Below are 25,836 nucleotides of genomic sequence, written 5' to 3' on the forward strand. Positions count from 1 at the left end.
CTTGGTGTTTCAAGACGTGCCATGCACTTTCATCCTTCTCTTTTGAGCCAGCTTTTTTTTTTTTCTTTTTTTTTCCTACCTATCAAGCCCAGGTAATCCATTCTTCAAGGTCTAGCTCAAGGTTCAGTTTCTCCATGTCTTACTTGGTTCCCTCCCAATCACTAAATTGTGAGCAGGGATTTTTTTTTTTTTTTTAGATTTTATTTATTTGGGGCACCTGAATGGCTCAGTCCTTAAGTGTCTGCCTTCAGCTCAGGTCATGATCCCATCATCCTGGGACAGAGTCCCACATCAGGCTCCCTGCTCAGCGGGGAGCCTGCTTCTCCCTCTGCTGCTCCCCCTGCTTGTGTTCCCTCTCTCGTTGTCTCTCTCTGTCAAATAAATAAATAAAATCTTTGAAAAAAATATTTTATTTATTCATTTGAGATAGAACGCGAGAGAGCGCACACATGTGATCGCAGGAGCTGGGGGAGGGGATAGAGGGAGAGGGAGAAGAGCAGGGAGCCTGACAGGGCTCGATCCCAGGACCCCGGGATCATGACCTAAGCCCAAGGCAGATGCTTAACCGACGAAGCCACCCAGGCACCCCTACTTTTTCTTTATGCATCAGCATCCAGCATAACGTTGGGCAGACAGAAAGTACTGGATAAATAACTGGTAAATGAATAATGAGAACTGATTGCTTCTTCCACGGCATTTCACATCTTATTCTCTATTTAGCACTTATTTCTTCCTTAAATTATATGTGATTTCATTACAGCACATTGTTTACTGGTCATTCTCTCCAGACTATAAACTCTGGGAGAGGAGAAAATGAGTCTGATTCCTCCTTTAGCATCCTCAGCACTTAAGAGGGAATATGTATTTGATAACTGGATACAGCGTATAAAGGCACCAGATATTTTAAAGGAGGTAAAACTATTTTAAATAAATTTCAGGGAAGATGGGGCACTTTGAAAGCCTTAACCTGGTGCTGCCCGTCATTTGAAATTTATCCCAGAAAGATTAACTCGCTGGCACCACCTAGTATCCAATAAAGGCGGTGCAGCTTTCACAGAAACTGCGGAAATAGCCCTCAAAAACTGTCATCTGGAGCGGAAGATGCACTCATTCATGCTCACCTTGTCTCTTAGTACTTTGAACTCTGCACACTCTTGGCCGGTCCCAAAGTGCATAAACCTCCAACTGTTGAAGTTCCAAGTGTCATAAACTTGAGGAAAGCGAAATTATTCATCAGGACTACAAGAGGCTCAAAGTTCAAACCACTTGGAGGTGGAGTTGGCTGGGAAACAGGGAACCATTAACAAGTAGTTTCATTGACTTTACAGAAACTAGCCTAAAGCAGTCCAGATAACTTCCACCTGAGCAGCCTGCATCGGACACACACCCTTCTCTTTTTAGGAAGACACCATGGGAGAGAGGGAGCGGGGCGAGGAGGGGCAGAAGACGTTTTCTCTCTTGACAGCGCCTCGGGCAGCCTTGCTGAGGCGTCCCCTAGCGATGCTGCGGGTGTTCCTGAGGAAAACCCTGCACCCCCACGTGTCCGGAGCGCGGCTGTCAAAGCCAGAAGCACGGATAAGATAAGGGCGGAGAGCACACGTTTTTCCCGGCTGGACGTGAGCAGCTAGGGACCTCAACCATCGGGACGCGACACGGAGCAGCTCGGGCCACCGCCCCAAACGCCGTCTCCACGGGGGAACTCGGAGCTCCCGCACTTGGGTCCTGCGGCGGCCGGGCTCGACTAGGCCCCAGCTGCCACCAGAGGTCGCAATGAACCCCTGCCCCCGAAACTCTTCCAGCCCTCCCAGACCAAAACCCAGACAACCTCCTGGGGCCCTCGGGGTCTCCTCTCCGCCTGTGCCAAAGCCTTGGTCCCAGAGTTCGGAGCCAGGGGCCCCGCCTACCTGAGGGTCCCGGCCCGGCCGACGCTCACAGTACGAGTACTTCCGCCGGACACATGCACTTCCGGCCTCCAGGAGCCAATGAGAATGTAGCCAGGGGTGTTCCCCGTCTGGCGCCTGGGCTGCGGGTCGTCTCCGGGAGGGCTCGGGCGGGTCGACGCTGAGGACGTGGTAAGCCCTCTAGCCCGAGCCCCCTGAAAAACCAGTCTCTAGGGGAGTCAGCGCAGGACTCTGTCGCAAGCATGGGGGAGTCCAAGATGGTGGAATCTTTGAGAGGCAGGTATAACGGTCCCCGAGGCAAGGTCATATTTCCAGTTTGGGTCAAGGAGTCTTGCCCCTTCATTCTTTCCATCTTTCTTTTTTTTTTTTTTAAAGATTGTATTTATTTATTTATTCATAAGAGACAGAGGCAGAGGGAGAAGCAGGCTCCCCGCTGAGCAGGGAGCCCGATGCGGGACTCGATCCGAGGACCCTGGGATCATGACCCTGAGCCGAAGGCAGATGCTTAACCCTCTGAGCCACCCAGGTGCCCTCTTTCCATCTTTCTGTGGAACCAAAAGCCTCGGTAATTTTTCCTCTGGCCCTGTGAACAGGTGATTCACCTTGGGAAAAAAAAAAAAATCCCTTTGTAGAGGCTTCTTGAGCTTGGCGGAGGTGGGGGGGGGCGGAGGAGGAAGTTTTCCGTTCTGAAGGACTTCTCTTTCCTCGGAAATCTGTCTTTCCGAATCCGTAAAGACGAGACCCGCCCCCCAGGAAGCGGTTTGACGCTCACGGCCCCTTGAAGACACTACCAGCTGTTGGGCAGCACTTTTAAAGTTACTGAGATCGTGGGCGGAAACCCTTTTACCAGCTGTTGCCATCCCCGCTCCTTGAGTCCGTAGTTCCCAAGACAACATGAGGGTTGACGGCAAAATTGTTTCAGAGATGTTGCCTTTCAGGCTAATTCTATTCCAGCCACCCCAGACAGACTTCCAACTAAAGATACCATAGGAATCTACCAGAGAGAATTACTTCTGCCAGTTCGAATTGTAGGATTTCGTACTTATTACCATACGTTGTTTTTCAGAGTTACAGTTTGGGTGTGAAACCGCTGTGGCAGCCCAACTTAGAGAAACTTGACACAGTTGGAATGGTTCCAATAACCTACCTTGCAAAAGGCTTCGTGTTCACAGAATTTCTTTTGTGAAAGTAAGTGGACAGCTCTGTTAATGTAATCATCTCTAATTTTTGATACGTGAATGCGTGTGGACGGGTCAAGGCTTTGAGAAATGCGGAACTCCCAGGGACAAATAGGGTCAGTGCCAAACAAAACAAAACTGAAAAATATACTTCTTTGTTTCACCATTGGAAGAACTTGCTAAATACACATTTGCTCATAGTGTACTTCCCCTAATTTTTTTTTTTTTTTTTTTAAGATTTTATTGATTTATTTGACAGAGAGTTAGAGCCAGAGAGCACAAGCAGGGGCAATGGCAGAAGGAGAGGGAGAAGCAGACTCCCCCCTGAGCGGGGAGCCCTCCTCTGGGCAGGCCCCTGGGATCATGACCTGAGCTGAAGGCAGACGCCCAACCATCTGAGCCACCCAGGCGCCCCTACTTCCCTTAATTTTGAGGATGCTAATATGGTGTTCTATTCAGGCATTTGTGTTGGTTTTAGTGTGTGCAATCATAGGAGCTGTGGAGGGCAGGCCTCACCCGATCCATGCATTCTGTTTGCCTGCTCTTCTTTCTCAGTGACTTGATATGATTCAGCACTTCTATACTGAGGGTGTTCCTTGGGTTCTTGTCTCCATTTAACGGATAATGAAAAAGTACTCCTAGTGCATAAGTAAGAGAAATTGGTTTGGGTTCCAGTTCTCAAACGAAAACAGAATCAAGGCTTTGGAGGGGTTGGTGAGGGAAGAGAAGAAACTGGGAAGATAGGAATAACATGTTAGGTAGGTAGTCACTGGAGAGAGCATGGGGGAAATAACCTCAGAGCTGGGAGTCATAACTGGGAAACTGGGATAAGTACTGTTTGGTAGCTGGAGGATTTTAGGACATTTTGACTTGGACTTGGAATGGGAGCCCAGAGAGTGCAGGTTGCTCCAACTAGGTAGGGAAAATGCTGGGGCAGATGAAGCTTGAGTGGCTAACAAGAAGTACATGAGCCAAAGGCTCTCTGAACATGTGGATCTCTTAAATATCTACCAGTAGATAGCTTGTACCATTGTAAGTCTGTTTTTTTTTAAGATTTTTTTTTTTTTTTTAAATTTGACACAGAGAGAGAGAGACAGCGAGAGAGGGAACATAAGCAGGGGGAGTGGGAGAGGGAGAAGCAGGCTTCCCGCCACCGAGCAGGAATCCTGATGTGGGGCTTGATCCCAGGACCCTAGGGTCATGATCTAAGCCGAATGCAGACACTTAACTGACTGAGTCACAGAGATGTCCCTGGTTTTTTTTTGTTTGTTTGTTTAAGTAAACTCTATACCCAAACCTGGGGCTTGAACTCATGACCCTGAGGTCAAGAGTTGCATGTTCCACTGACTGAGCCAGCCAGGCGCACTTCTCCCCATTATTTTTAAGCTATCCTTTTATATTGTACCTAAAATCCTTTCTCTGTAGTCTCCTTAAGGACCTTCCTCCATCAATTATTCACTTTCTTGAAGCTTCTGTGACTTCCCCAACCTAGCAATAGTCTTATTCTTTTTTTTTTTTTAAAGATTATTTATTTATTTATTTGAGAGAGAGAATGAGATAGAGAGCATGAGAGGGGAGGGTCAGAGGGAGAAGCAGACTCCCCGCTGAGCAGGGAGCCCGATGTGGGACTCGATCCCAGGTCTCCAGGATCATGACCCGAGCCGAAGGCAGTCGCATAACCAACTGAGCCACCCGGGCACCCGCAATAGTCTTATTCTTAAAAACAAAATTAAATAAACAACCTTCTCTTAATTATGATATCTCACTGAAGATAGTGTTTAATATCTCTGGGTTCTAATCTCTCTCTCTCTACGTCTGTCTGCCTGCGAGATCTCTACTTGGATGTCCGGTGTGTGCCTCAAATTCAATACCTATAAAACAGTAGCCTCTGTATGCTTTCCCCCCACACCTCCTCTAATATTCTTTGTCGACTAGTGGCACACCATCTACCCAATCACTTGAGTCAGAAATCTCCTCCTTCTCCCTGCATTTCCTTCTCTCCTCCATTCAGCCGCTTGTGAACACTTGACATCATCCCTCCTGTTACTACCCTTCATTATCTCTCATCTGAACCAATGGAGTGCTCCAAAGCAGTGCTTTGCGAACTTTAAAGAATCATACAGATCACCTGGGGATCTTGTTAAGACATAGATTTTGATTCAGCAGGCCTCAGGGCCTGTGATTCTGCATTTCTAACCAGCCCCCAGGCGATGCCCATACTTGTCCGTTCTGTCTTCACTCCCTATCTAGGTAATGTCATCCTGTCTTGTGACTTTAAATACCATCTATATGCAGATGACCCCAAATCGCTAGTAAATCTCTGTAGTCTGTACTTCCCCCCCCTGAACTTGGCTCTGTTCTCCATTTGCCTACTTACCATGACCACACTTGGATAGCTAGTAGACCTCCCAAATGTAACTTCTGTATAAACTGAACTACAGATCTTCTCCCCTAAACCTCCTCCCTGGCCATCTTTTTGTTCTCAGTCAAAGGTGACTCTTACTCTTTCAGTTGCTTAGGCCAGACGTTTTTGGAGTCGTCCTTGACTCCTCTTTCTCTCACAGCCCACATTCCTGTCCTCAGCAATCACATTGGCTCTCCATTTATACTATTTCCAGACTCTGGTGCCTTGTCACCACTTCTGCTGCTGCCACCCTGGTCCAAGTCAGCATCAGCTCTCACCTGGCTGACTGGAGTAGCTTTCTGTCTGGTCTCCCTGCTTCCACCCTTACTTCTCTCTACGTTCTGTTCTCAACTTCAACAGCCAGAAAGATCCTTTAAAAATCTGTTGGATCATGTCATTTCTCTGCTGAAAACCCCACAGTGGCTCCCTTTCACCTCTTTGACTACATCTGCCCCACCTTCTGTCTGTGAACTCTGACTCAGCCATTCTGGTTTCTCTGTTCCTGGAGCATGACTGGCATACTTCTGATTTTTCGTGGTTACCTTTGCTTATGACATTCTTCCTTCAGAAATCTGCATGGCTCACTCTTGCCTCTTTTAATTCTTTGCTCAGATGTCACTCGTTGGGGCCTTTGCTGAACACCCTACTTAGAATCCCACCTCTCCTTAACCTCTTGCCCTGCTTTGTTTTTCTCGCAGCCCCATTATTTAATATACAGAGTATATGTGTATTTATTTTGATTATTGTTTGTCTCCCAACACTGGCATGTAAGCTCCAGTGTGGATCGGGAATTTTGACAGTTTCATTTACTGCTTTATTCCCAGCATCTACAGCAAAGTGTTTGTTCAGAAATATTTGCTAAACTATGATGAATACATGAGAACTATTTCTAAAGTTCACTGGTACATTACTTCCTGTTGAAACCCGTGAATACATCCCCATTCCTTACAGGATAAAATCCAGTCTCCCTAACATCACATTTGAGGGTGGAAAGACCTTGAAAACAGTATTCTAGTAGTTCCATGTTATCTTTTTTTTAAGATTTTATTTATTTATTTGAGAGAGAGAGAGAGAGAGAGAGCATAGGCAGGGGGAGGGGCAGATGGACAAGCAGACTCCCCTCAGACCCAGCAAGGAGCTCAATCCCAGGACCCCAAGATCATTACCTGAACCGAAATCAAGAGTTGGTTGCTTAACTGACTGAGCCACCCAGGGGCCCCTCCAAGTTTTTATTTAAATTCCAGCTAGTTAGCATACATATTTTGTTTCTTTCTGGGGTATATATGCTATTTATTTATTTATTTAATTTATTTTTTTAGTGTAAGCTCTGTCCATTGTGGGGCTTGAATTCACAACCCGGGGATCAAGAGTCTCTTGTTCTACCAACTGAGCCAGCCAGGTGCTGAGAATTTGATTTTTTTTTAAATTTAATTAATTAAATGATTAATTATTTAATTTTTTTTTTTTAAAGATTTTGTTTATTTGGCAGAGAGAGACACAGCGAGAGAGGGAACACAAAAGCAGGGAGAGTGAGAGGGGGAGAAGCAGGCTTCCCGCGGACCAGGGAGCCCAATGTGGGGCTCGATCCCAGGACCCTGGGATCATGACCTGAGCTGAAGGCAGACGCTTAATGACTGAGCCACCCAGGCGCCCCAATTTATTTATTTATTTTAAAAGATTTATTTATTTGTTTGAGAGAGGGTGCATGCAGCAGGGAGGGGCAGAGAGAGAGGGAGAGAGAAATCTAAGCCGACTCTGCTGAGCGTGGAGCCCAACGCGGGGCTCAGTCTTATGACCCTGAGATCATCACCTGAGCCAAAACCAAGAGTTCATTGCTTAAGCAGCTGAGCCACCCAGGTGCTCCTTAATTTTATTTTTTATTTTTATTTTTTAAAGATTTTATTTATTTATTTGACAGAGAGATAGCGAGAGAGGGAACACAAGCAGGGGGAGTGGGAGAGGGAGAAGCAGGCCTCCCGCGGAGCAGGGAGCCCGATGTGGGACTCGATCCCAAGACCCCGGGATCATGACCTGAGCCGAAGGCAGACGCTTAACGACTGAGCCACTGAGGCGCCCCCTTAATTTTATTTTTTAAAGTACTCTCTAACCCTAAGGTGGGGCTTGAATTCATAACCCAGAAATTGAGAGTTACATGCTCTACTGAGCCAGCCAGCCGCCCCCATCAGGTTCCTTTCTTTCTTTTTTTTTTTTTTTAAGATTTTATTTATTTATTTGAGGTAGAGAGAGAGAGAGAGCAAGCCAGAGAGACCAGAAGTGGTGGGAAGGGGCAGAGGGAGAGGGAGAAACAGGCTCCTCGCTCAGCAAGGAGCCCGATGTGGGGCTTGATCCCAGGACCTCGGGATCATGACCTAAGCCCAAGGCAGACGCTTAACTGACTGAGCCACCCAGGCGCCCCCCCCCACCCCCCAATCAAGTTTCTAATTCATAAGTTTGAGCACTATGTCTGAGATATGGAAAGCCCTCAGAAATGTCAACGTGCTAGATGGATAGTGTTTGTTAGGTAACTTTTCCTCCGGCAGGTGTCCCCTGAGTAGAGAAGGAGGTGGAGAACAGTCATTCCCACTTGTGAAGGTCTGTGCCTGTCATAGGTGTGTTGGGAGATGTTTATATTGAATTTGATCCTCCTGCCATAGATAGTTCTTTTCCTCAAGAAATAGAGTTGTCTTCACTTTCTAAAAACGTTGAGAGCATCTGTGATTAACTAGCTCCTACTTAAAATACCTCAGAATCTGTGAATACACACAGGAAAAGCAAGAAGATGAACATTATGTGGATCAATTAGTTATTTTCTCTAGACAACCTTGACTGTCATGATGCAGAAGATTGTTGTCACCCATATGGAGGAGATTTTGGTTATTTTTACTCTAAAATTTCCCACTACATTTTTACTTTTATTTTATTTTTTAAAGATTTTATTTATTTATTTGACAGACAGAGGGAGAGAGACAGCGAGAGAGGGAACACAAGCAGGGGGAGTGGGAGAGGGAGAAGCAGGCTTCCCGCCGAGGAGGGAGCCCAATGCGGGGCTCGATCCCAGGACCCTGGGACCATGACCTGAGCTGAAGGCAGACGCTTAACGACTGAGCCACCCAGGCTCCCCCCCACTACATTTTTAAAGAACAAATTGTTCAAATATACCATCTGAATCACTGTATGCTCTTGAAACTAAATCTAAACTTTTGTTCATTACTAAGATTTCTATTTTCCTTCTTCCTTTTCAGTGCTTATTTCTGTAGCTACCATCCAGCTGATGATAATAGTTTCATGAAACAAAAAAGGAGGTTCAGAAAGTCAGTGTCATAATCTTGAAAGTATTTAATAGAGTATCTTTATTTGGGGTGAATTTGGTTGTGATGTCAATCCAGTGATTTGGGTTGAACTGTTCTTTTTTATCGATTGTCAGTGCTAATCGATATTTAAAGACAACTTTCAGATGACTGGTTTTGATGTGCTTCCTATGGCCGTAGTTCTGATGTCAGCTGACCATCTCACTCAGGAGCGGCAGGGTGGGAGAGGAGCTTCTGCTCCGGCAGCGGTCAGGTGGCCCTGCTGCTCGGACAGGCTCACCTGCCGAAGACATCTGCGTGAAGCCGAGACCAGAGGGCTCCCGTGCCGGCGTCAGACCGTTGGTCGAGTGTCTGGTTGTGTGCAGGCCGCACTGGCCAGCCAGCTCAGCCCCAGGCCCGAGAAAAGCACTGCAGGATGAATGGGATCTAATTAAATGGATGGGAAGTCATGGGAAAAGGATGGCTTTTTACTCCTTTGCTTCTTGGAGCTCTTGCTTTAGGAGGAACCAGGGCTTCCTCCTTACACTGTGACAGCCCTAGCTGAGCAGGTACTTCCTTGAAGGCTTTGACAAGGATAAGTTACTTGGAAAGTTTTGCTTACCTGTAGAAACCAAGCTGCTCACTGACAGCAGCACAGATAAGTAGTAAAGTTCAGGGGTCATTTTTTCCTATATTTGGGAGGAAAAAGCACTGTGAGGAATACTTATCTTTTGATTGGAACCTGTATGTGCAACATTTCTGCCAAAGGATTTAAACAATGGCAGCGGCCTAGCAAGAGATGGAAGGCTCGCTGCTCCCTGCACTGAATGCAGGCCAGCACTTGCACTGTTGATTGATAGGTTGTCTTTTTTCTTTTTTTGAAGTCTAGTAAAGTGGAATTCACCCACAAAAAGAAAAATCTCTCATGGAATTTTTAAACTTCCCCTGGTGAAATGTTTTAGCTGTGACATGTGTCTGATTAGGAATTCTGTCTCTACATATCTCTGTTTTTAGTGTGACGAGAAAATAAATATTGAAGATTGATGGTGTATTATATATAGACATGCTTTCAGATTCAGATGAGCCCTTGAGCAATTCAGTATTTAAAAACACACACAGTCGGGGCGCCTGGGTGGCTCAGTTGGTTAAGCGACTGCCTTCGGCTCAGGTCATGATCCTGGAGTCCCAGGATCGAGTCCCGCATTGGGCTCCCTGCTCGGCAGGGAGTCTGCTTCTCCCTCTGACCCTCCCCCCTCTCATGCTCTCTATCTCATTCTCTCTCTCAAATAAATAAATAAAATCTTTAAAAAAACAAAAAAAACCACACAGTCAGTTGCCAAAGCTGTTAACACCATAGTACAGGCTCCGCCCCCGAAGGATCCCACACCGAAGAGAGCAGACGTCCTCTTGAGTGCCTGTGGGACTGGGTCCATATGCGTGAGCAGCACAGTAAACCCTAGAAGGACAGCAGAACAGCATCCATTTACTGGCTGTAGTCATCTCGGAAGAACATTCTTTTTTTTTTTTTTTTTAAAGATTTTATTTATTTATTTGACAGAGACAGAGACAGTGAGAGCAGGAACACAAGCAGGGGGAGTGGGAGAGGGAGAAGCAGGCCTCCCCCTGAGCAGGGAGCCCGATGCGGGGCTCGATCCCAGGACCCTGGGATCATGACCTGAGCCGAAGGCAGTCGCTTAACCAACTGAGCCACTCAGGCGCCCTCGGAAGAACATTCTTGAATGCAAACCTAAATAGAGGATGTTTCCTCGCTTCCCTCCCGTGGGACACTGATGCTCAAAACCTAGCCAAGCTGAGGTTTTCCTTTGACATGGGCTGTGTTCTTATTATTGGCATTGCTGGTGATAAGAACTCTGACTGCTTTTTTCACAATTCTATTATCTCATTTAAACCTTAGCAAAACTGAAGCCAGTTTTTTTATCTCCACTTTATATTTGATTTTTTAAAAGATTTATTTATTTACTTTAGAGAGAGAGCATGCGGGGGAGGATAGGGGCAGCGGGAGAGAGAGAATCCCAAGCAGACTCCCTGCTGAGCGTGGAGCCTCACACAGGGCTCAATCTCACGACGCTGAGATCATGACCTGAGCCGAAATCAAGAGTCAGATGCTTAATCGACTGAGCCATCCAGGCGCCCCTTATCTCCATTTCATAAATGAGGAGCAGGAAGCTCAGAGAGGTTAGGTAGCTCCGGTTGTTGCAGAGTCAGTGTTTCCGCTGGCCTCCCTCTGTCTCTAAAGCCAGTACTTTCACCATCACATATGTTGCCTCTTGTGGAGCTGGGATTCAGCAGCAGACTCTAGGACAGTGCCTAAGGCATTCAACAATTCTTTTTCTTTTAAGATTTTATTTATTTGGGGCCCCTGGGTGGCTCAGTCGGTTAGGCGTCTGCCTTCGGCTCAGGTCATGATCGCAGGGTCCTGGGATCAAGCCCCACATCGGGCTCCCTGCTCGGCGGGAAGCCTGCTTCTCCCTCTCGCACTCCTCCTGCTTGTGTTCCCTCTCTCGCTGTGTCTCTCTCTGTCAAATAAATAAATAAAATCTTTAAAAAAAAAAAAAAGATTTTATTTATTTATTTGAGAGAGAGGGAGAGAACAAGCAGTGGGAAGGGTCAGAGGGAGAGAGAGAGAGAAGCAGACTCCCTGCTGAACAGGAGGCCCGATGCGGGACTCGATCCCAGGACCCAGAAATCATGACCTGAGCAGAAGGCAGATGCTTAACGACTGAGCCACCCAGGAGCCCCAGTGACTATTTTTTCATTAAAAAAATTTTAGGGGTGCCTGGCTAGCTCAGTTAGTGGAGCATGCGACTCTTGTTCTTAGGGTTGTGAGTTCAAGCCCCATGTTCGGTGTAGAGATTACTTAAAAAAATAAAATCTTAAAAAAAAAATTTAGGGGCTCCACGGTGGCTCAGTTGCTTAAGCGTCCAATTGATTTTGGCTCAGGTCATGATCTCAGGCTCATGAGATTGAGCCCTGTGTCTGCTTTTCTCCCTCTCCCTTTACCCCTCCACCTCCACCCCTGGGCACACTATCTCCAAAATAAATAAATAAATCTTAAAAAAAAAAAATCTTAGATGGGGCACGTGGGTGGCTCAGATAGTTAAGCATCTGCCTTCAGCTCAGGTTATGATGTCAAGGTCCTGGGATCAAGCACCTCATCGGGCTCCCTACTCAGTGGGGAGTCTGCTTCTCTCTCTTCCTCTGCCTCTTCCCTCTGCTTGTGCTCGCTAGCTCACTCTCAAATGAATAATGAATAAATAAACTCTTCAAAAAATTTTTTTAAAAATCTTAGACATAGTTTTTATTTAAATCACACATTGCTCTTATAAGCACACACATAGGAAAATGTAATCAAAATGTATTAAGATAATCCTAAAACTTTACATTTCAGAGTCCAACACGTCTCTGTCACTTCTTTATTTCAAATTGTCAAGGTCCCTGGTTTTCTCCATGGTATTATCTCCTGTCCAGTAACCATTTATTAAATGAATGAATGAATTTGATATTTTTTTATATTATAAGTAAAGAATTTTATAACACCAACACAGCATATTGTATGGACCCAAATTTGAGGACAACCAAAACAGTTACTAAGGAACTTATAAAAAATTTCCTTCACCTGAATTTTAAATGTGAATTTTTTCTTTTTTTTTTTTTTTTAAAGATTTTATTTTTTGACAGAGAGACAGCGAGAGAGGGAACACAAGCAGGGGGAGTGGGAGAGGGAGAAGCAGGCCTCCCACAGAGCAGGGAGCCCAATGCGGGACTCGATCCCAGGACCCTGGGATCATGACCTGAGCTGAAGGCAGACGCTTAACGACTGAGCCACCCAGGTGCCCCAAAATGTGAATTTTTTCTGAAGTTTCAGTCTGAGCTCCCAAGGAGCTTTTTTGTTTGGGTAATGTCTGGCAAATAATAGGCACTTAATAAGTCTTACCCATTTTTGTTTGGGCAATATCTGGCAAATAATAGGTACTTAATAAGTGCTTGATAAATGCACACTTACCAGTTGTGAAGAAAGTAAAGATGATACTGCCAGCCAAGTTGGTAAGGAGAGGTTGCCTGCAGTATTGGGAAGATCTGGGCCTAAAATCAATACACAGGTCATTAATTTATCAATTATTAGAAGAAATTCACCCTATAAGCACGATACCAGAAGGCACTAACCATTGAATTCTAATTCTAATTCCGGCCCGAGGTTCATTTGGCTGCAGGCAACTCATTTAAGAACCTTCGTTCCTGGGGCGCCTGGGTGGCTCAGTCGTTTAGCATCTGCCTTCGGCTCAGGTCATGATCCCAGGGTCCTGGGATCGAGCCGCACATCGGGTTCCTTGCTCGGCAGGGAAGCCTGCTTCTCCCTCTCCCATGGCCCCTGCTTGTGTTCCCTCTCTCGCTGTCTCTCTCTCTCTGTCAAAAAATAAATAAAAATCTTAAAAAAAAAAAAAAAAGAACCTTCGTTCCTGGGGCACCTGAGTGGCTCAGAGGGTTAAGCATCTGCCTTCAGCTCAGGTCATGATCTCAGGGTCCTGGGATCGAGCCCTACGTCGGGCTCCCAGCTCGGTGGGGAGTCTGCTTCTCCCTCTCCCTCTGCTTCTCCCCCTGTGTGTGCTCTCTCTCTCCCAAATGAATAAATAAAATCTTTAAAAAAAAAAGAACCTTCATTCCTTTACAGTGACTGCAAATTAATAGTGTGAAAACAGCCCACAAGTAGTGTAAGAGTTAACATTTACAATTGGTGGACAAATAATGTTTATCATCTTTCTAATTCATGTTAACCAGATATTTTGGTGAGAAAATATCTTGTGGAAATTCTGGCCTTCTGGAGTAAGGAAATAGGCCTTACTGCACACAAAACTCCTATGACAGACGTTGGCAAGTTTAAACTAGGCTAATTACAGTGAGTATCACAGTTCCTTTTCTTGTCACTTAAGTAGATTCTCGGTTTTCAGATTGTTTTAGAATTTCCACATTTTTAGAGCTACAGTTTTTTTATTTTGATGTATCAAATGGCATTTGCTTCATTTGTCCAGTTACTAGCTGACTTTTTCTGGCAAGACTAATGTCCTCCATAGAATCTAAAATAATATATCAAGTCCCAATCTGGTCACATATGTCTGTGTCACCCTCAGCCCTGCAGACGTTAGCTCATGTGAGGCTGTCAGGACTGGTCTCTAGGGAATCCATACGTTGAAATGTTGGTGCCCTCGTCTCCCATTTAATGGCTTCTTGTACCAGAAGAAATTGTGTTAAGTTAAACTCAGTCTGCCCTATTCCCAGCTATTCTTTTGGTATTGAGATTTTTGACTTTCCAAAGAGGTAAAGCAGGTAACTACCATTGATAATAGGGGCAGAAGCAATGAGGCAGGCTGCAGTTAAACACGTAACAGGAATCTCAGAGCATACCCCAACCATCTCCAGAGGTAAGACCTGCATGCTGGGCTGCCGAGTAAGGGGGTTGGTGGTGAAAGAACTTACCTTAGCAGAACATACAACTGGAGGACCAGAGCGGTGATCCCAAACAAGAACACTGTCACTTGCTGCATGGGACACAGCGAGTTACATTTTACGTTACTTCTTTAGTGATAAAATGGCTTCAAGAAACTAAATTTATGGGGTGTCTGGGTGGCTCAGTCATTAAGCGTATGCCTTCAGCTCAGGTCATGATCCCAGAGTCCTGGGATCGAGCCCCGCATCGGACTCCCTGCTCAGTGGGGAGCCTGCTTCTCCCTCTGCCTCTCCCCCTGCTTGTGCTCTCTATCACTCTCTCAAATAAATAAATAAAATCTTAAAAAAAGAAACCAAATTTAGGTTCTGTTTCATAACAACGTTACATTAAACCATGGAGATAAAGTTTTAAACACAACAAGGATGACTTGAGATCATCCCATTAGAGCAAAATTATGTCTAATAATACTTCACTAAGAATAATGGCTACCATTTATTGAGCTCCTACTATGTAGCAGGCGCTGTTGATACTGGTCTCTAAGGAATCTTTAGAACTTTTGTTCCTTTACCATGACTATAATTTAATGCTGTAAGACAACCCACGGGTAATAGTAAAAGTTAATATTCATCATTAGTAAACAAATGTGTCAAACATTTTTTATTCACTTTCTCATTTAATATGCATAAAATCTGGAGTGCCTGGGTGGCTCAGTTGGTTGGGCGTCCAACTCTTGGTTTCAGCTCTGGTCGTGATCTCAGGGCTGTGAGATTGAGCCCCATGTCAGGCTCCACGCTCAGCAGGGAGTCTGCTTGAGATTCTTTCCCTCTCCCTCTCTGCTTCCCCCCTCCCCCCAGCTCAGTCTCTCTCTCTCTTTCAAATAAATGAATAAATAAGATCTTTAAAAAAATATGCACAAAATCCTATGAGGTAGGGACTGTGGTTCCCCATTTTATTGAGGAAACCGAGACTCAGAATGATGAAGTGTCCTGTCCAAGGACAAACACTGAGTAGTGATAGAGCTAGAATTTTGAACCAGGTCTGAGAGTCTTAACCATGCCTCTGTGCTGCGCTAGCTCTGTTCTGGCCGGATGGTTCACACTGAGTGTAACTAATAAACAGAGTACCACAACTTACACAACCAAATGAAGTCTGCTGTTCCTGCTCATTTTTGAAATTCTTTTGAGATTATGTGTACATAGTTTCCATGCATATAAGAAAATCTTCTGCAATAACTAATAGTTCTCTTCACCATAAGCTGTATTATTTACCTTAATTATTTTATTAATCAGGTTTAACAATGAAAGAGTTTAGGGTATTTGTAGAAATCAAATCTACCCTCCAAAAACAAAGATTTATCCCCATTGATGGGGGTGCCTGGGTGGCTCAGTCGTTGGGCGTCTGCCTTCGCGCTCAGGTCATGATCCCAGGGTCCTGGGATCAAGCCCTGCATCGAGCTCCCTGCTCTGCGGGAGGCCTGCTTCTCCCTCTCCCACTCCCTCTGCTTGTGTTCCCTCTCTCGCTGTGTCTTTCTCTGTCAAATAAATTTTAAAAATCTTAAAAAAAAAAAAAAAGATTTATCCCCATTGAAAGTACTAAAAAAAAAACCAGACAATTTTAAAAGACCCCCAGACTGGTAATCGCACATTGTTACAACTAGGATATAGTTATAGGCTTAATGTGACTATTTTGGAAGGAATAGCATCTTTTTAGGGGTATAAATTCTGATCAGTTGTCAAGTCAATCATATTATTTTAACAGTCAGCCAATATAGATTTAATCATATTGAGCATTTCTGAAATGTGACAAGAAAAGACAGTTAACTATTTTTTTAAATGTTAACATTTAAAAAACTGGCTTAATGTTTACAAAATATTTCATTAATGTTTACATATCAGGTTTTAAAACTTAAGAGTCAGTAGTTATGTCAAGTACACCTGTTTTTTATAAAATGATTTAAAAATTGAAAATAAATTTTAGTTAAACGTTGAGACTGTCTCAGGAAGAAATGGGCTTTTTGTCATCGAGAGCTGGGGAGGGACACTTACAGCCTGAGCCGGCGTGATCTCGGCAGCCAGCCGTGCAGGTGATACGCTGTGTGGGCCAGACAGAAGTGAATCATGGGGACGCTGGTCCTTGAGCACCTGGAGCAGGGCACGGAGGATCCAGAGCAGCCCTGTTAGAGCTCCCAAACTACTTCTCCCCCCATTTGTCCTCAGCTTGTCCCGCTTCCCAGTGCAAGTACTCTGGTACCCTGCAGTGATCCAGAGGAAGTACTTTTCCTTGGAGAGGGACAGATCCTTGTTCTTCTAAAGCCACCCTGGGCTATGATGGACGCTCACTGTAACTTAATTATTCTGTGGTTTTGAAGGTCCTAGCTCAAGTTGGCTGTGTTCACGGGGAATTAATAAAACCAAGCTGGATATTTGAGATGGGTTGAATGTGACAAGGGAGAAAACTTCCTTTAGCTGAGAGATCAGCTTCCCCCAGCCCCTTTCCCAGCCTTTCCCCTGGGGAGGACCTGGAAACCTGAGTGCATCCCCAAGGTTGGGGAAGGACTCCAAGCTCTTTGTTCTGTCCTTCCCTGAACGGCAGGCAGCTCCCTTGGGGACCCATACCTCCTGTTCTTAGCTTTATTGTTCTTGCGGCTCACAGCACAGTCTCCGGGCGGGGGTGGGGGCGGGGGGAGCGGTGCCTGAAGCTTGAGGTGGGCGGGGCTGGAGCTGCTCTGCTGCTGGCCGGTTACCCTGGTTTCCATGTGAGCCTAGAGTACCCTTGGGGATGTTGTATTCACCACCACCCCATAATACCACAGGCACTTCCTATGGGAATTGGGGGATAGGGATGGGAGGAGTGGGAATGAGCCTCAAGTGAACCCCAGTATCATCCTTAGGCTGATAATTGAAAGGTAGGACATTTAAATCATTCTTACGAATTAACTTTTTTTGTTTTGTTGTTTTTATTTCCATGTGGAGCATTACTGACCCTTCTGTCCTTTATTTCTTAGCAACAATTAGCATCCCTCTGATCCCTACCACTATGCTTTGTTGGGGAAAACCTCAGATGTTTGTTTGTTTGTTTATTTATTTATTTATTTATTTATTTATTTTTAAAGATTTTATTTATTTATTTGACAGAGAGAGACACAGCGAGAGAGGGAAAACAAGCAGGGGGAGTGGGAGAGGGAGAAGCAGGCTCCCCGCAGAGCAGGGAGCCCGATGTGGGACTCGATCCCAGGATCCCTGGGATCATGACCTGAGCCGAAGGCAGATGCTTAACGACTGAGCCACCCAGGCGCCCCTCAAATGTTTGTTGAATAAATGTTTCTTATTTCCATTCTCACTGACTACTTAAATTGAGGCACTCATGACTTTGTAACTGGACTTCCTGTCTTGTTTTGCCCCTTCCAGTTAATCCCCTAGCATTACCATCATCAGTATTGTCACTTTCCTCACAAATAACAGCTAGCATTTATTTTTACACTGTGCTAGGCAATATGCTAAGCACTTTGCCATCAATCAGAATTAATCCTCAAAGTAACTGAATTGGTTGTCATTGTCTCTATTTTACAGATGAGGAAACTGAAGACACATAATTAAGTGATTTGGTTAAGTTGGTAAAACCGAATAAAGGTTTTAAGTACCCATGTCTTATTTTTCTAAAACATTGTTTTTATAGAACCCTGTTGTCACTCCATTGCTCAGAAAGCTTCAGAGATTCTCATTACCTAAGGGGTTAACAGTCACATTCCTCAGCTCCTCAGCTAGGAGGGCTCATTTCTATTCTGCACAGCTCCGTGTATCTCCCATTTTTCTTCTTGACGAGAGGGCCTAGGATTCAGGAAACTGAGATGCTAACCCTGGTTCTTTCACTCCCTAGCTTTGTCCAATGAGCATAGAATCTGAGCAGAAGTGAGGTGGTCACCCTAGCAGTTGGATCTGAACACTATTGGGCTACAAATAAATGGTCCTGACACACAGATCTTCCGAGCATTGGCAAGTCTTAGAAGTGCACAGCGAGGGGCACCTGGGTGGCTCGGTCGTTAAGCATCTGCCTTCGGCTCAGGTCATGATCCCAGGTTCCTGGGATCGAGCCCCGCATCGGGCTCCCTGCTCCGCGGGAAGCCTGCTTCTCCCTCTCCCACTCCCCCTGCTTGTGTTCCCTCTCTCTCTCTCTCACTGTGTCTCTCTCTGTCAAATAAATAAATAAAATCTTAAAAAGAAGTGCACAGCGTGGTGTTGTATAGCCTTAATTTCCAGCTCAATCTCAACCCATTTTTTTCTCTGAGATGTTTGTAATACTGAAAAGCTAGAAAAACCTACATGTCCAATGATAGAAGATTAACTGGAAAAATGAAATATCTAACAATAGCTTTTTTTTGTAACAAGCTAAATGACTTTGGCCAAGTTTTTGTGTGTTTGCGTGGTGAAGTTTTTTTTTTTAAAGATTTTATTTATTTATTTGACAGAAAGAGACACAGCGAGAGAGGGAACAGAGCAGGGGGAGTGGGAGAGGGAGAAGCAGGCCTCCTGCGGAGCAGGATGCAGGGCTTAACTGAGCCACCCATGCGCCCCTGTGTGATGAAGATTAAATGATCATGTGTGTGAAAGCATTTTATACGTCAAAAAGTGTCATACAACTGTTTGTTTATTGCCGTTTACTGTATTTCTGCGTTAATTATAAAAATACTCTGACCTCTGCAAGTCATTCCCCAAAGTTCAAAGTCAAACCCAGGTCCTGGGATCGAGCCCCGCATCAGGCTCCCTGCTCCGCGGGAAGCCTGCTTCTCCCTCTCCCACTCCCCCTGCTTGTGTTCCCTCTCTCACTGTGTCTCACTCTGTCAAATAAATAAAATCTTTAAAAAAAATAAAACTTTATAATAACAAAACTGTTTTTTGATGGTTCATAGGCAATGTTTATCAAAAAAATAGAACTGAGTGATTTGACTTTGAGGGATGGAAAGGTTCATTGTGTCAGGGAGCAAGAATTCCTGTCCTCTCAGGTCTTTCTAGCTTAGGGACTAAGAATCAAATTGACATGAGAGAGATAAAGAGGAGAAAATCAAATTTAATAGCGTACATACGGGGAATCCACATAGACATGGAAATTCCAAAGACAGTCAGGCAAAATGAGGCATATTATGTCATTCTGAACTAAGGCGAAGAGAGTGGAGGTCTGGGATTTCAGAGGAAAGGAATGCACCTCACAGGGCAGCAAGAAGAGCAGATATTTGGTAATTAGGTGTTTGCCCTGCCATACAGGTGGGTCCCTCAGATAAAATTTATCTCTGCTAATAACCCTTATTCTGGGAAAGACCCCCAATTTAGATTCTTCTGTGTAACTAAGGGAGGGACAAAAGTTTCTCTTGAGCCTGCAGGGTCTCAGATGCCTTCCACTCAAAGTAATCTGCATGCCAAAGTGGCACATTCTGAACCCCTTCAGCTGACTCCCAGCACAATGAATGAAAAAGACCCCCACGAAGATACAACACTAAGCCATTTCAGAGCACTGGGGATAAAGAGGACATCCCACAAATCAGCCAAAAAGAAAAAAGTCATGTAAAAAAGGAACAAGAGTCAGAATGGCGTTAGACTTTCAACAGCAGTGTTGGATGCTAGGAAACAATGAAGAAATGCATTCCTAATTTTATTCTTCTTATTATTATTTTTAAAGATTTTATTTATTTATTTGACAGAGAGAGACACAGTGAGAGAGAGAGCACAAGCAGGGGGAGTGGGAGAGGGAGAAGCAGGCTTCCCACCACAGAGCAGAGAGCCCAATGCGGGGCTCGATCCCAGGACCCTGGGATCATGACCTGAGCCGAAGGCAGGTCTGTTAACTGTTAACTGTTAACAGTTAACTGACTGAGCCACCCAGACGTCCCCAGACTACTGTTCTGAAGGGCAGGTTGTTGGGGAGTCCTATTTATTTGGTAGTTGATAATGTCATTGTATCAGTTAACTGTGACCACAGTAGTGCATCACAAAACCTCGGCAGCATACAATAATAAACGTTAATTTTTGCTCATGAGTCGAGGGTCAGCTTGTGGGTTTGTTGATATAAGCCGGGCTCAGCTGATCTCGCTGGGGCTTGCCTGTGTGTCCGAGCGTGTCATCTGTGGTTTGGCTGGTGCAGGATGGCCCCCGCCGCATAGCTGGTGTGGTTGGCTGTCCATCAGTGGGAGTACAGTCTCTCTTCCAGGCGGTCTGTCATCCTCCAGCAGGCTGGCCCTGGCTTGTTTTCATGGCAGAGGCCGGACTCCAGAAGAGTGTGGAAGTGTGCAAAGCCTCAAAGGCCTGGCTCAGAACCGCACACTGTCACGTCTGCTACATTGTTTGGTCCAAAGCAAGTCACAAAGAGGGGGAAGGAGATCCCATCCCTGTACAGCAAGAGCTGCAAATGCACCCTGAAAAGGAAGGGTGGAGGATGGGGCTGTCTTTGTCATTGAAGCCACAGGCTTTTGTCCATCCACTTGGAAGGTGGAAGGACATCTAAAGACCTAGAACTGAACTTGTTTCCTTTTTCCTTTGCAGACCACAAGCAAAGTGTCAGAGTTTTCCATTCAGATCAACAACTTCAAATTCTTAGCATGGAAAATTCAGAGAAGATCGAAGTGGTTCTCCTTGCTTGTGGTTCCTTTAATCCTATCACCAACATGCATCTCCGGCTATTTGAGCTGGCTAAGGACTACATGAATGAAACAGGTAGGAACAGTAGCCAGGACACTACCCCAAAATATGGCACTGTGGCTTGTTGGGTATTTTAAGCTGAAGGAGTTTGAAAAAATGGCAGAATCAGGAAGGTCCCTCTGACCTCCTCCGAACCGCTCTCCCCTGAAGCAGCTCATAAAATCTTGATGTGAGAAGTGCCCTCCGTATACTGGGAGGAAAGGAGCATCCTTATTGCTAAAGACAGATGGATGCCTGGAAGAATCTAAACTAATGGGCCTTGCCAAATTTCCCTGAGTTTACTACACTTACCTTGTACTCTTTGCCCTATCATATTTCTCGACGACTGTCCACTCTTCACTAAACCTGGCATAAAAATACTCAGGTTTAACTGTTTCTTGGGGTCTTCATTTCCTTATGAAGACACCCGCGTCACATAAACCTTCTATTAAATAAATTTCTACATTTTTCTTCTGTTTTTCTGTTTTTGTCAGTTTAATTTCCAGACCCAGCCAGGGACCCAAGGAGAGTTGAGGAAAACTATTACCTCCCCTACACAATATGTTTTGTTACATAAATGATCATGCATATGCTGCTAGATAGATGGATGGTTGCTCAGACTCACTAATAATCCTAATAATCAGGGAACTAAGATAAAAAAATGAGATCTATTTTGCCCATCACATCGACAAAAATGTTTAAATTTGATAGTGTCAAGTATCAGAGGTTGGGCAGAAATGGGTTCTTACATACACTGTAGGTGAACTGTACACATTGATGAAGGCTTTTTATAAGGCAATTTGGCAATATCAAAACTTACATTGTGTAGGGGGTTGGGGAGTTAGTGTTTCATGGGGACAGAGTTTCAGTTGGAGAAGATGAGAAAGTTCTGGAGACAGATGGTGGGAGACGGATGGTGGTGAGGACTGCACAACAGTGTGAATGTGCTTGATGCCACTGAACCGTGCACTTAAATGGTGAATTTTATGTTCTATTTCACCTTGTTTGTAAATGAATGTATGAATGAACCTGAATCCCTGTTTTGAAAAGGGGGGGGTCTGTTGTAAAACCATATTGATGATAACATTTCCTGTGCATAAAATCTAACTTGTTACACCTCACATCAAATCTGACTCTTTATCCAGGAAAATATAGAGTTATCAAAGGCATAATCTCTCCTGTTGGCGATGCATATAAGAAGAAAGGACTCATCTCTGCCCGCCACCGAGTTATCATGGCAGAACTCGCCACCAAGAATTCAGAATGGGTGGAAGTTGACACCTGGGAAAGTCTTCAGAAGGAATGGGTAGAGACCGTTAAGGTGCTAAGGTATTTATGGTGAAATCAGCTTTGTCAGTTCTTCGGAAATGGGTTGGGGCTTTTTGCCATGTTCCAGTGCTGCCTGTGTCTGTGAAATACAGATTTGCAAACTGTGACTCGGGTCGGGAGGGCTTCCCACGTCCGGTGATTTCTTGGGTGTAGAGCACAGCTGCAGAGCACGGGGCTTCCTTAGCCTTTATGCCTTTCACCATGTTTTGAGCTGTTTGCATGCTTGTTACTGTATCTCTACGAGAGAGAATACATAGAGAAGCCTGCCCCAGACAAGAAAGGCACAGTTGTAAGATGTTGTCGTTAATTTTTTCTTTTTTTTTTTAAAGACTTTATTTATTATTTGACAGCGAGAGAGTACAAGCAGGGGGAACAGTAGAGGGAGAGGGAGAAGCAAGCTCCCCACCGAGCAGGGAGCCCGATGTGGGGCTCGATCCCAGTACCCTGGGATCATGACCTGAGCCGAAGGCAGACATGTAACCATCTGAGCCACCCAGGTGCCCCTTGTTGTTAATCTTATAAGATTTTTTTTTTTTAAGATTTTTTATTTATTTATTTGACAGAGAGAGACATAGCGAGAGAGGGAACATAAGCAGGGGGAGTGGGAGAGGGAGAAGCAGGCTTCCCGCGGAGCAGGGAGCCCAATGTGGGGCTTGATCCCAGGACCCTGGGATCATGACCTAGGCCAAAGGCAGACGCTTAACAACTGAGCCACCCAGGTGCCCCCCTTTTTTTAATAAGATTTTTTTAAAATTATTTATTTATTTATTTATTTGACAGAGACACAGTGAGAGAAGGAACATAAGCAGGGGGAGTGGGAGAGGGAGAAGCAGGCTTCCCGCGGAGCAGGGAGCGCGCCCTTGTCGTTAATCTTTTAAGTAGAAAAGAGAGAGGCAGGTAATTTTTTTTTTTTAAAGATTTTATTTATTTATTAGAGAGCGAGCGAGAGAGAAACAGCATGAGAGGGGAGAGGGTCAGAGGGAGAAGCAGGCTCCCCGCTGAGCCGGGAGCCCAATGTGGGACTCGATCCCAGGACCCTGGGATCATGACCCGAGCCAAAGGCAGTCGCTTAACCAACTGAGCCACCCAGGCGCCCGAGAGGCAGGTAATTTGAAGCAAGAGAAGCAGTGGTACTTGGTCATGGACGGCCCTGATTTTACATGCTGCTTCCGTGACCACATATGGGGGTTGTCCCAGATCTCTGTTCTGTCACCTTTGAAACAGTTCCGGGTGAGGATTCAGAAACTAGAGGAAGTGACATCTAATTATTACTTAATATTATCTTGAGTATCAGAGAACTTTCTGAAAAACCTTCATGTCTAATGTCTTGTTCTTAGAGTTCTGATTCCTTTGGTACTAAACATATCAGTTAGGGTTTCAACAGGAAATAGAGACCACTCTGAAGTGTTTTTTGTTTTTGCTTTTTTAAAGGTTTTATTTATTTGTTTATTTGAGAGAGAGAGAGTATGAGTTGGGGGAGGAGCAGAGGGAGAGAGAGAACCCTCAGGCAGACTCCATGCTGAGCATGGAGCCAGCTGTGGGGCTCGATCCCCCCAACCCTGAGATCACAACCTGAGCCAGAATCAGGAGTTGGGCGCTCAACTGACTGAGCCAGGCGCCCCAAAAGCAGAAAGGGATTTAGGTGCTCGTGCGGAAGTGTCAAGGGGTGGCAGCAGAGAAGTCAGGTCTGTTCCAAGGTCATACCTCCTTAGCTGCAGTCAGCGTTCAGGAAGCTGTTCCTGCCTCTGCCACCACAAATACGGCTGTTCACCTGTCTCAGTCTCCTAAAGTTGGTGACTGGACAGTGGAGTATGGAGTCCGGCCACCACGCTCATGCCCTAAGAGATGCTTCTCAGGCTCCACAGCCCAGAAAGATGGCCTCTGCCTCCCTTCTTCCTTCCGAGTCTCTCGTGAGTGAATCTCATCAGCAGAATCTCTGTCACATCGAGAACATGCCGCAGGGACCTCTGGGAAGTGTGTTTAGGGCAGGATTGGATACTGAGCCAGCAGACCATATGCAGCACAGCAACTTAAGAAGAGGAGTGACTTTTCGGGCTCGGCAGGGAAGAGTCTGCCCTCTTCGTTGGCCAGCAGTTCTCCCATCAGACGGCAGGCTTCTGCATGCCCACCTGGCCCAGCCTTCCCTCTCTGGCTCCACAGCGGTCGCACTGTCCATTCTGTATTAACTCAGCTGCTCAAAAGGGAAAGGAGTTAGGGGCACAGAGGACCCACACTGGGCTCCCCCAACTGTAGCTCATGTTTCCTGGGTAACTTCACAGTGGTAAAGTGGTGGGCATCCTGCTGCCAATCAAGAAGAAAGCTACACACGAGTACTGCCTGTGGTCCCTTCCTTTTAGGCCTCAGGCACTTGTCCCCTCTACGACCTTATCCTTGGCCTTGTGGCTCTCCATTACTAGGTCAAGCCACACTCTTCAGTGGTCAAGAGTGTTGGCTCTGGAACCAGACTGCTGGGGTTCAAATACTAGCTCTGCTACTTATAAGCTAAATGGCCTTGGGCAGGGGCGCCTGGGTGGCTCAGTCGGTTGAGCATCTGACTCTTGATCTCGGCTCAGCTCTTGATCTCACAGTCATGAGTTCGAGCCCCACATTGGGCTCCGTGTTTGGTGTGGGGCCTACTTAAAAAAAAATGGCCTTGGGCAAATTAGTCTCCTGTCTCGATGGGGAGAACAATTCTGATATGATAGTGGGAATAAAAGAGTTGCTTTATAATAACCAAAACATTCACTCAATCAGATTGTTATTGAATGCCTCCTGTGTCCCAAGGAGTCTACCAAGAGCTGGAGTTACAGCTCCAAGCCTTCACTTCCCTCCACTATGGGAATAATAATAACAATAATAATATTTATGGCACGGGATATTGAAAAGATTTAATCAAATGATCCATGCAAAGGACTTAGTGTAGTGCTTAGCACATAATAAATAACTAATATTCACTCTTGTTATTATGACACACACATAAAGCTTCGAACAGTAATAGCCACCATCTGTTGTGCTCCCAGGATCTCCTTGCTTTCTGTTCCTGATAGCCAGTCCCCAGCACCACTGGCCAGCATCCATGCTGACTGGTCAGGCATCAGGGGTTCTTGTGGTTAAATGTTTTTAATATCACACAGCCTTAACTTTGGGTCAGAGGCTCTCGGGCATCTCCAGAGAGACAGTATTTTAATTGAATGTTGTGAGAAGAGAAATGCGCTATTGCTTTGTTGTCTTGTAGACACCATCAGGAGAAACTGGAGGCTGGGAGCTGTGACCACCAGCAGGACTCACCTACACCAGGAAGGCCCGGACAGAAAAGGAAGTGGGTGGAACAAAGACAAGATTTTAGTCAAAAGAAATTGCTAGAGCCAAAACCAAAAGGTCTGTATGTTTCATCAAGACTTACCAACTAGGGGCGCCTGGGTGGCTCAGTTGGTTAAGCGACTGCCTTCGGCTCAGGTCATGATCCTGGAGTCCCGGGATCGAGTCCCGCATCGGGCTCCCTGCTCGGCGGGGAGCCTGCTTCTCCCTCTGACCCTCCCCCCTCTCATGTGCTCTCTCATTCTCTCTCTCTCAAATAAATAAATAAAATCTTTAAAAAAATAAAAATT

General features: G+C 45.4%; 1 protein-coding gene across 8 annotated transcripts in view; it reads left to right on the forward strand.

The window, feature by feature from the left end:
* The first annotated feature begins 1,956 nt into the window (after positions 1–1,956).
* Positions 1,957–25,836, forward strand: part of NMNAT1 (nicotinamide nucleotide adenylyltransferase 1) — a 29,891-nt gene continuing 6,011 nt past the window's right edge. Inside the window, exons 1-6 of one of the 8 annotated variants that reach the window (XM_081816892.1) lie at positions 2,041–2,181; positions 2,968–3,089; positions 13,568–13,685; positions 20,765–20,935; positions 22,045–22,228; positions 25,464–25,606. In XM_081816892.1, the coding sequence (XP_081673018.1) occupies positions 20,821–20,935; positions 22,045–22,228; positions 25,464–25,606 (442 nt within the window). In that variant the 5' untranslated portion in view covers positions 2,041–2,181; positions 2,968–3,089; positions 13,568–13,685; positions 20,765–20,820. Of the gene's footprint in view, positions 2,182–2,316; positions 2,495–2,967; positions 3,090–13,567; positions 13,686–20,764; positions 20,936–22,044; positions 22,229–25,463; positions 25,607–25,836 lie in introns of those variants that run through there. The other 7 variants (XM_081816893.1, XM_081816888.1, XM_081816887.1 and 4 more) reach the window with 7 other exon arrangements.

Source organism: Leptonychotes weddellii, chromosome 4, assembly GCF_054177405.1.
Source record: "Leptonychotes weddellii isolate Sample4059 chromosome 4, ASM5417740v2, whole genome shotgun sequence".
Lineage (NCBI taxonomy): Eukaryota > Metazoa > Chordata > Mammalia > Carnivora > Phocidae > Leptonychotes > Leptonychotes weddellii.